General features: G+C 52.7%; 1 protein-coding gene across 1 annotated transcript; it reads right to left on the bottom strand.

The window, feature by feature from the left end:
* Positions 1-8921: 8921 nt before the first annotated feature.
* LOC310887859 (olfactory receptor 14A16-like) lies at positions 8922-10467 on the bottom strand. Its single transcript, XM_083814037.1, has one exon. The coding sequence runs from the start codon at positions 10329-10331 to the stop codon at positions 9384-9386; it is 948 nt and encodes a 315-aa protein (XP_083670163.1). The 5' UTR covers positions 10332-10467; the 3' UTR covers positions 8922-9383.
* Between the last annotated feature and the right edge of the window lie 781 nt (positions 10468-11248).

Genomic DNA, 11248 nt, shown 5'->3' with positions numbered 1-11248 from the left:
GGTGTGGTCTCACAAGTGCTGAACAGAGGGGAAGGACCACCTCCAGCAAGGTGCCATCAATGCTTTTAGTAGTGCAGCCCAGGATGCTGGTGGCCTTCTTTGCTGTGAGGGCACAGTACTGGATAATGTTTAAGTAGTTGTCCACCAGAAAACCCCGTCATTTGTCGGTAAAGTTCACCTCCAGGCAGTTGACCCCAGCAGGTAGTGGTGCCTGGTGTTGTTCCTTCTTGTTCCTTTGCTGTATGTCATGAGGCTCCTCTCTGCCCATTTCTCTAGCTTGATTACATCATTCCAAATCTTGCGTTCCAGCTGCTCTGCTCAGTTTCATATCATCAGCAAACTTGCGGAGGGTACACTCTGCGCCATCACCCAGATCGTTTATGGGATTTTCAAAGTTTATTGGCCCCAACTTTGGGGGCCGGCTGGATTCTTTTCTACTGGTCACAACCCAGTGAACCCAGGCAGTCTGTGAGCTTTTAATCAACCTCACTTTCCACCTATGTGGTTGCTACTTCATCATCTTGTTTATATGGGTGTTGTGAGAGTGACAGACACTTTCCTAAGGTTGGGACAGACAACATCCACTGCTCTCCCTTCATCTACAGCCTCCACCACCTGATGACAGTGGAAGGCTGCATTAAGTGCATTATCTTCTTTGTAAATTCCTCTGCAGCCCCGGGGCATGCAGCAGCCCCAGCAAAGGAGTCTGGCGAGTGATTCCTTGCAGCCCTGGAGCAATGGCAGTGACCCCATGAGCTGGCTGTGCTTCCCAACCTGCCCAGCACAGCCCTGGAGATTGCCCCCGTATCCCGGGCACCACAGCCCTCTCGCTCTGCAGAGCAGCACCGCCAGCTGGGGCTGGGGCTGGGGCTGGGGCTGGGGCTAGGGCTGGGGCTGGGGCTGTGACGGCGCTTCCCCTGAGTGTCTTCTAGGCCAGCTTCAGGCACATGGCTTCTGGACGTGAGTGTGATCTTCACTGTGCACAAGGAGCTGAGAGACCACAAACAGGCACGGGGCTGGAACATTGCCTGCAACGTCCCTCCTGCCCTAGCACCCCACAGGACTGGCGCAGAACTGGGGGAAAAGGAGGAGCCTGGCCAGGAGAGATGTGAGATTTGGGGGAGGAAAGAGGAGCTTGGACAGCAGAAGCTAACGATTTTGGAGAGGTAAGAATATTCAGGTAATGTTGATCCCACCATAAAGCTGACTTAAAGCAGTCATGTGAGGCCCTTACCCTAGTTTAACCTGTTACGTTAATACCTAAATCTAAATGCCACTCCACACCCTGACAGGAATCCACTGCTCTAACTTTTGACCACAATATCCCTTGAAGCCAAAATTAGTCCATAACCCCTTTCTATGACCCTCTCTTGCTCACCCTGATCCCTGCCCTTAACACTAGCATTGAAATGCTCTATTTAACCCTAGTCTTCTTGCAGACCTAAACAAAACCCTCAACCAAAGAGCTTGCTCATACCCTAACCGCAGACCTGACACCCCAAGCAGAACACCAAACCCTCCCACTAAGCATCTGCTTAATCTCTCACCCAGAAAGGTTCGCCGTAGTCCCTAATGCCATACATGAACAACTATCATCCAAAGCCTGTCTCCCTGTGCATTAACCTTCTCACCTTTAACCCTTTTCCTAACCCTTAACTTTAGCTTCTTGTTCCCTTCGGTGTGGGCAGGAACCGTAAGATTGCGGTGCATTCAAAGTTCAATGTGAGGGGCCATGGATCTAAGCAGCTTGTAGGTCACAAGGAGGAGATGGGTGGGAATGCTCTGATGAGCTCAGCTCTGCCTCAGGATCTCCCGCACCAGCAGGACGAATGTGACTGTGGAAGGGACTGTGAGGTCACTTCTGTCTGAAGTAGCTGACAGGTCACACTTCTACCTAGGATCTGTACTTTTTGGCTGACATCTGCCAGTCGTCCTGCTAGGCCAGCAGAAGGCACCTGGTTGGCATGCTGACTGTGGGATCCCCTCTGCCTACATCCCCAGGAGGACCCAGACAGAAAGAAGGCCTGAATATGGCTTGTCCTGTCCCTTCTGCTTGATTACATGACTGGACAGCAGCTGGCGCAAGGCTTGGTTGTGTCTACACAAGAAGCTGCAAGGCCAGCAGCAGGACCATGGCTTGGAAAATGCTGGCGAGGTGACTTCTGTCTGGTTGGCTGACAGGCCACTAGAAGGCCGATGCGTTGGGATGCCTACTTCAGGAGTGGTTTCCACCCTGATGGAGCTTTCTTTGGTAGTAGGAAAGAGCAGGAGAGAAAAAAATTGCCACAAAGTGCACCTTGGAAGGTTGGCACTGGTCATAAAGAAGGAATGTCCCTCAAAGTGTTGTGCCTTGGTGCTAGAGGTCACCCAAAGAGTGTCTGTGATCAGACCATGGCTTTGTGTTTCAAGGAACAGCTGGTGAGGGTTGACAAGACATTGGTGAAACCACGGAAATGCCGTGATGAGAGCAAGGTGGTGAACAGAGATGGGTGTCTGCAGCCTTCAAGGAAATAGGGCAAAGTGTGGGGCAGCATAGGGAAGCCTGGAGAGGACAAAGAGGTGGGTGTTGGCAAGAAGAGAAGGCCCCAACCGCCCTGACATTTTTGTCCCCTTGGATAGAGCTTCTGAGGAGATGAGATATAGTCATTGCAAGGGCGGTCATTGCTTTCTTGAGACCCTGTGCAGAGGCAGGGAGGTGTCATATCATTGTTCTTCTTGTGGCATCACACTGCCCACCACATCCCACAGACCCCCAGTAAGAGCCCTGAGCCAGACATGGGGGTGCAGGAACTTCCCTCCCAGTGGCTGGAGTCAGGACCCGGCCCTTTTACTTCACCACAACAAAGCCAGTGTTTTCTCAGCACAGTGCTTTGCCTATCTGTAAGCATGGCCTCCAATTATCTGCCCTATCAAGTCCCTGAGGAGAATCTCTTGGTATCGGCCCTCAGTGGGGACCATTAATACTCCAAGTCACTTCAACTTTTCCTTCTGACTTTACTTTCTCAAACGATTGCATCATTCTCCTCTCAGTACCTGAGGTTCACAGACTGAGCTTCAAAATCCACCATGGAATTCATGAAAATGCAGAAACACCTAAGGAAACATACGTCTTCCATAGTTTTATTCAGGTCTTCAGGACTTGGACAGCTAATTGGAGAGCTTTCATGGAGTAGTTAAGGAGGAAGATTTCAAAAAGCATCTAATAACAATCTTTTCTCATTTTAAAGGGTGGATTTAGTTGCATTTCAGTTTTGAGCATCTTCAATTGATATTAATCCAGGGCTTCTCCTATGGAGATGTCCATAGGGAGGAAAAGCAGACTCTTGAGGTCTGACAGTGCATGGACAACCTTGCTCCTCTCCACCCCAACCCTGACATTTCTCTCATTGGCCACATGGCACTTGCATCACTTTTCCTTACACCAGACTTCTGCACTGAATTCTGCAGCTGGATGTTACAGCTCCTTTGCACCAGCTCCCACCTGCTTTCCTTAGAGACCTGGCTGCACACAGGCACAGAAGGGTTTGTCCTTATTTTAAAACAAACAACAGGAAAACATGCAGCAATCTTCCAAACAGCAAAGCAATCTCCTCATCTTGAATGTCTCCAGTGATTTTTACCTTCCCAAAAGGTTCACTGTAAATTAAGCATTTTATATTAATTGATAGGAAATTAAAAGTATTAAGATTAGTATTATTCTATATGATCCTAATTCAATGATAAATGATGAGGAGCTTGCTACAGAAACAATTAGGCAGACTGATAATAGATGGCCAAGCTTGAATTCCCTGAAGCTCAAAGCAGCAACTGGGTCGGTGAGAGTGGTCTGAATGATCAAAGTGTAAGGGGAGGGCAAAGCAGGAGAACCATGGGAAGTGCATAGGTCCAGACAGGCAGCTGGAAAGGGGACATTCAACAGGGATTGCTTATTCAAGGTGGGTGGAGGTACCTGGAAGATGAGGGAGTACACCATGATGGACAAATCAATGACAATGCAAGTATAGGTGACCATCAGTATTTCTTCTCCTGTGATGAATACAGGTCCTGAAAATTCACTTGAAGAAGGATGTAGATCACTGGTGAAGGAACTGTCTTTTTGTGCCATTACTGATGCGGATTACAAAAAGACTTCCACTCATAATAGTAATACATCCCACCCCATCTTTGTTGTTCTGTGGGGCAGGGAAGAGGGAGCTGACAGCCAAGGAACACATGTGGGTGTGGAAGGTGGGGCCCAGCAGAGACAAGGAGTCAAGGCAGTGGGTGGGGGAGGCCAGGAGGAGCAGCCCAAGGGGTGGTGCTGCTTGTGAGCACACGTTTGTACCAGCAGCCTGAGTGGGCAGCAGCTGTGCGCAGGCGAGGGGAGGCCAGGAAGTCCATGCCAAGAGCGCTTCTGCCTGCAGAGACAAGACTGGGGCAAAGGGCAAGGGGAGAGGCAGGCGCAGGGCAGGGGACTGCAAGGGCCATGCTGAGCTCCCTGCCCCTGCAGCAGCCTCACTGGGCCTCAGCAGATGTGCTGGCCAGCACGCACTGGGAGGTACTGGCATGCATCAAAGAGCATCAAGGAGGGCGCTGAAGAGGGCTGGGGCGACGTGGTTGGCAGAGCCCCGTGCAGGGGCTGTCTGGGGGTCCCCTCTGCTGCTGCCACCGCACGGAGCGTGGCAGGAGGAGGGCAGGCACGGCTCGTGCGCCACGGGGCAGAGCCTGGCCCTGGATGCTCCATGACCATCTTCCAGGTCCTGGCAGGCTGCGGTAAGGGGACGAATGCCGTGGGCCCCCTTCCTGCTCTGCCCAGGCCAGCAAGGGCCCAGAGCGGCCTCCTCTCCCCTGCCCCTGCAGGTCTGGGCTCCCTTCCCCAGCCCTGGCTCTGCAGCACTAAGCCCTGCTGGGAGCCCTCCCCTGCATGCTCCCACCGCTCCCTGACGCTGCTGGTGCCCTCTGCCAGGCACTGCCCAACCTAGCCCAGCTCCTGCCCACCTCTCCCCACCTCCCTGCCCTCTCCAGAGCCCAGCCCAGTCCAGCCCAGCAGCCCAGGCTGGGCTGGCCCCAGAGCAGTGCCCGCCGCAGGCTGCTGCAGGGCTCTGGGCATGGCCACCACAGCCCCAGCCCCTCGCAAGGCACCGCAGCTGCTGGGACAAAGGTGGCTCTGGGCCTCCCCAGCAGCCCCCGGGCTGGGACCAGCTATGGCTCAGGAAATGGAGGTCTGTGAAGGTGGAGGAGCCCTGGTCTCTTGCTTGGGAGATCCCCAGCACAGAGTCTCGGTGCCTCGCAGGGCCAGCCCCGCTCCCCAGGCCAGCACAAGAGGCCTGCCCCAGGCACAAAGCAGCTCCAGATTCCTCTCCAGGATGCGATTTGCCATCAGGCCCAGCAGCACTGGGACACTCCCAGGCCAGTGAAAGGCCAGCTACTATTTGCTAGGCTATGTGCAACCAAGAAGGCATCCCACAGTCCTTCAGTGATCATTATGGGACTCTAATCCATGGTGAAGCCCAGAAAAGCAAGAGGCCTGTCCAGGGAAGGTGTCCTTGGTTGTATTTCTGACACTATCTTTGGAAGACGAATGCAGAGATGTGGCAGAGATGCCACTGTAGAGACATCAGGACTGTCACCAAGGTACCCGTGACCTGAGGGCTAAGAGAAATGCAAGGGAACAAGAGAACAAAGTGGAAGCCAAAAGAGAACAGCAGTGAAAAGGCCACGTCCTGCTGCTGGCCATGGCCATGGCTCCAGGGAAGCAGCAGCCCCGACCTGAAGGCAGCAGAGAGGCAGAGCCCAGCGGGCAGTGAGGGGCAGCCCTGAGGGCCACCGGGGCTGCTCCTCCATGTGGCAGCTGGGCTCTTGGTCCTGAGTTCCTCGTGCATGTTGGGGCTGCTCCCCCAGCTGCAGAAGAGATGGGAGGAGATGGGACATGAGACCAGTAAATTTCTACTCTCTTCTTTATTGTTGTTATCTGCACGAGAAGCCCAGTTCTATAAGTACATTAGAGGATTGGGTCAAAACTAAAAAAACATTACATATCAGACACCAAGACATCAGACATCAAGTCAAATTCACAAGCTTTAGACAATATTAAGAAAGAGATAAAATTAAAGAAGATTGTCCTAACAGTTTATTTCAGAAAACATCAGTGCCCTGATAGGATTATAGGCACATGACTAATGTTGAAGAATGTGTGCAAATACTTGCTTGAAGCATGTATCCAAAGAGTTTCCTCACTGCATCCTTGAGCTTCTGGTTCCTCATGCTGTAGATGAGGGGATTCACTGCTGGAGGAACCACCAAGTACAGAACTGCCACCAGCAGGTCCGTGGATGGGGAGGAGAATGAGGGGAGCTTCAGGTAGGCAGACTAGCCAGTGCTCACAAACAGGGGGACCACGGCCAGGTGAGGGAGGCACGTGGAAATAGACAGTGGCAGTGTCCATTCTGTTGGTCCTCCCTGCCTCTCCCAGGCGGCCAGCACAGCCCCTCCCCAGCTCTCCATACTTCCCTCTCCTTTCCCCAGCCCAGCCCAGCAGTGCAGCCCAGGCTGGGCTGGCCCCAAAGCATCAAATGGAGAAGTGGAGGTCAGTGGCAGTGTCCCTGCTGCTGCCGTCTGCAGGAGAATACCCTCCCTCAAGCATCCAGCAAGCATCCAACCAGCTCATGCTACAGAAGGCCTCCCACACATCCAGACTCATGTTTCCCATTGCTGCCTTTAAAAATTCCAGGGCTTCCTGAAGGAAATGGCCACTGCTGTGTGGAAAACTGAATCAAGAACTGAATATATATTTTAGGAAAATGTTGAGAACTCTGCAGACAAGGAGTTAGTGTTAAAGTCATGATGACTAGCATTGGTCATATCCATATCCAGTGAACAAGGCCCAGCCCAGACTGCTCTGTGGTTCCCCCCTGTCTCTTCCAGGAAGGCAGCCCAGCCCAGCCCCTCCCCAGCTCTCCACATCTCCCTCTCCTCTGTCCAGCCTAGCTCAGCCCAGCCCAGCAGAGCATTCCAGGCTGGGATGGTCCCAAAGCAGCAAATGGAGAAGTGGAGGGCAGTGGCAGTTTCTCCGCTGTTGCCATCTGCAGGACATTCCCCTCCCCCAGACAGCCTGCAGCCCCCCAGGCCAGCCCCGCTCCGAGACACAGCACAGCACCACACTGCTGGCCCTGGGGCTCCTCAGGCAGCGCCAGTGCACACACACACAGCACCCTGGTCTGCTCCTGGGACACCCCATGTCCCAAACAGCCTTGCCCCAGGCCAGCATGTCTGGGCTGGCCTGAGCAGCCATTCCTGCAGCCCCTGCCCATGCTGCCACAGCACCCGAGCTGGCGGTGCTGCTCTGCAGAGTGAGGGGGCTGTGATGCATGGGGCCGTGGGGGCACTCTGCAGGGCCATGCTGGTCAGGCTGGGAAGGCAGAGCCAGCTGGTGGGGGGCACTGCCACTGACTGCCTCCCACACAAGTGGTTCTTTGGCCATGGACGGTGTGCACGGCTAGCCGGCCTTCTTCAGAGTCAGAGACTCATGGAATAGCCTGAACTGGAAGGGACCCACCAGGATCATCTAGTCCAACTTATTTCCAATGTCATTAGATGTTTTGGGGTGGTTCACTGTATTCAGTCTATGAAATTTCAACACAGGTATAAAATCTCAGCAGACTGCTTTCCCTCTACCAGCTGTGTTCCCTGGAGTGGCAGAGCTCTCCTTTGCCTGTTCCCACCCAGATTTAGCACTTTATCTGTACTTCAAAAAACTATTTTTACTTTGCAACATCCATGGGAGTAGCTTTGGGAGATCTGTGCCTTCAGGCACTGACCTCAGCAGATCCCCTTTTATTCTGGAGATGCTGGTATAGAGCCAGCTGTGTTAGAGAGGTGCCCCTGGCCTGTCCCTGCCTGTGGACACAGGACTGCCCCACAGCAGCACGGTGAGCAAGTGACAAGAGCAATTAGTCCTCACAGCAAGATAAGGGCTCTGAAGGAGAGTGTAGGAGGTGAAAGGGAGAGCAGCTTGGGACAGACCAAGCCCTGGAGCTCCCTGGCAGTGCTGCTGTGCCAGGACACTTCTCCCCTCCACCTCTGCACACAGCCAAGAGCCCCTGCAGCTCCACTGCAAGTCTCTGAGGGAGGATCTCAGGCGATCAAGTCACTGTAGGGTCCTTCTTTTTATTTAAATACAGAGAGCCTGGCTCATTGTTTGCACCAAGTCTGGGAGTCACAGGGGATATGTAGATACTGAAATGAAAGAATATGAACAAAGACATTTCTTTGTGGACAATAATTTCACAAGTAATATAAAGAGAAAAAATATACTCACTAGCAAAATAAAAAACAAACAAACCTGCATCTGGGCCTTTAATGAGTTACATTATGAATGATATGCAGAAAAAGAACTAGACAGGAGGATCGAGTGCATCCTCTGCAAGTTTGCAGATGACACTAAACTCAGTGGTGCAGTTGATGCAATAGAAGGAAGGGATGCCATCCAAAGGGACCTGGACAAGCTTGAGAAGTGGGTCCATGAGAAACTAAAGATGTTCAGCAAGTCCAAGTGTAAGGCGTTGCACCTATCTCACAGCAATTGCAGACATGAGGACAGACTGGGAGAAGAATGCATTGAGAGCAGCCCTGCAGAGAAGGTTCTTGTTCTGGTGGACATGAACTGTTCAACATGAGCCATCAGTGCGTGCTTGCAGCCCAGAAGGCCAACTGCATTCCGGGCTGCATCAAAAGAGGAGTGGCTAGCAGGTCGAAGGAGGTGATTGTCCCCCTTTACTCTGCTATAGTGAGGCCCCGCTTGGAGTACTGAATCCAGGTTTTGGGCCCCAGCACACGAAGGATGTTGATCTGTTAAAACAGATCCAGAGGAGGGCCACAAAGATGATCAAGGAGCTGGAGCACCCCTCCTGTGAAGGAAGGCTGAGAGAGTTGGGGTGGTTCAGCCTACAGAAGAGAAGGCTTTAGGGCGAATTCATTGCCTACAAACCACCTGTCTGAGCTGGGGCAAGAGCCCAGTGCAGGGAACGGTGGTTACGAGGGGCTGTCTGTGATGATTGCATCTTCTCACTAAATAAAGGGGGCATAAAAAAGGATGGAGAACGACTTTTTGCTCAGTCAGATAATGACAGGACAAGGGGGAATGTTTTTAAACTAAAAGAGGGGAGATTTAGATTAGAGGTTAGGAGGAAATTCTTCACTCAGAGAGCGGTGAGGCACTGGAACAGGTTGCCCAGAGAACTTGTGTATGCCCCATCCTTGGAGGACTACAAGGCCTGGCTGGATGGGGCCCTGGCAAACCTGATCTAGTGGGTGGCATACTTGCCCATGGCAGGGGGGTTGGAACTAGATGATCTTTGAGGTCCCTTCCAAGCCACGCTGTTCTATGTTTCTATGTTTCTATGATTCTAAGATGGGCAGATTATTCCTTCTGAAAAACATCCATTCATCAGTTTCCACACCGCATCTTTCAACTCCCGGTTCCTCATGCTGTAGATAAGGGGGTTCACTGCTGGAGTCACCACTGAGTACAAAACTGCCAACAAAAGATTCAGGGATGAGGAGGACATGGAGGGGGGCTTCAGGTAGGAAAATATGGCAGTGCTGATAAAAAGGGAGACCACAGCCAGGTGAGGGAGGCATGTGGAAAAGGCTTTGTGCCTGCCCTGCTCTGAGGGGATCCTCAGCACAGCCCTGAAGATCTGCACATAGGACACCACAAGGAAAACAAAGCACGCAAATAGTAAACAGGCACTAACCACAATAAGCCTAGCCTCTTTGATGTAGGCGTCTGAGCAGGAGAGCTTGAGGATCTGGGGAATTTCACAGAAGAACTGGTCCAGGGCATTCCCTTGGCAGAGGGGGAGAGAAAAAGTATTGGCAGTGTGCAGCACAGCATAGAGAAAAGTACAGGCCCAGGTAGCTGTTGTCATGTTGACACAAGTTCTGCTGTCCATTATTGTCCCGTAGTGCAGGGGTTTGCAGATGGCAACGTAGCGGTCGTAGGCCATGATGGTGAGAAGATAAAACTCTGCTGTGACAAATGTGACAAACATAAAGACCTGGGTAGCACAACCAAAGAAGGAAATGGCCCTGGTGTCCCAGAGGGAACTGGCCATGGCTTTGGGGACAGTGGTGGTAATAGTGCCCAGGTCGAGGAGGGCGAGGTTGAGGAGGAAGAAGTACATGGGGGTGTGGAGGCGGTGGTCGCAGGCTACGGCTGTGAGGATGAGGCCGTTGCCCAGGAGGGCAGCCAGGTAGGTGCCCAGGAAGAGCCCGAAGTGCAGGAGCTGCAGCTCACGCGTGTCTGCGAATGGCAGGAGGAGGAACTCAGTGGGGGAGCTGCTGTTGGACATTTGCTGCCTCGGGGCATGCAGACCTGCTCTAGGAGAAGAAAAAAGTGAGAAGTTAGGTAGACTTCTCTGAGCAAAACCCAGTTCTCCTTCAGAGATATTACTATTCGTTGTGTGGAACGAGGAATGAGTCAGCTCATTCAACAACCCTCCCAAGTGAGTGACAGTGTGCCTGACAACATAGAATGCAGTCTGGGCACATTGTTCACCAGCAGTCCAGTTCAGAACAGAAGATTACACCCATCTGCACCCTAGACAAAGAAGTAGGAGAACCACACACACGTGGAGAAATAAGAGAGAATACCACAATGCTCCAACCAGCTGACAGAGAGAAAATCAGATGGGCATGCAATGAAGCCTTCACCCTACCAAGCTTGCATGCCGCCTAGAGAAGTGACACTGCAAGGCAGGGACTCTTAGCCTCCTCGTTGTGTATCACACTGCAGGACACAGGCTCCTCTCCTCTTCTGGAGGTCCAGCTGAGGAGGAGGTGGCTCATGCCTTAAAGCCCCTGAGGGCAGAGGCTGTGCTGGGTGGCAGAGGAGAGCAGGGGGTTGCTGTAGAGAAGGTGCCTGCACTGCAGGCCTGGCAGGGAGTGCCTGAATCCCCCCTCCCTTGGTGTTTCGGGCAGCAGCTCCCTCTCCCTCCCTGCCCAGTTCTCTGCTGCCTGGAGCTGTCCCTGCTGGCAGCTGTTTCCCTGTCCCCACGTCTCCTCCCTGCCATTGCTCACAGAACCTATCCCACCTGATGTGTGCTCAGCTTTGTTCTGCAGACATCTCCTGTCCCAGATAATTACCCAGGGACATCTCCTCATGTTCAGCAGATATACAGCAGCTCTGACCTGTTTTGAGAGTCCTTCAGGGAAGGAAATTGAAAGTAGAGACCCCAGAGAGTGCCTTCCCTACTAGTAGTGCAGGCCT

This window comes from Anser anser (genome assembly GCF_964211835.1).
Source record: "Anser anser genome assembly, chromosome: 29".
Taxonomy (NCBI): Eukaryota; Metazoa; Chordata; class Aves; order Anseriformes; family Anatidae; genus Anser; species Anser anser.
Note: the sequence above shows the minus strand (reverse complement) of the source record. Positions and strands in the feature narration are given on the sequence as shown.

Bases quoted from the DNA above. Each gene is read 5' to 3' on its own strand.
- LOC310887859 (XM_083814037.1), bottom strand. From the start codon at position 10,331: ATGTCCAACAGCAGCTCCCCCACTGAGTTCCTCCTCCTGCCATTCGCA.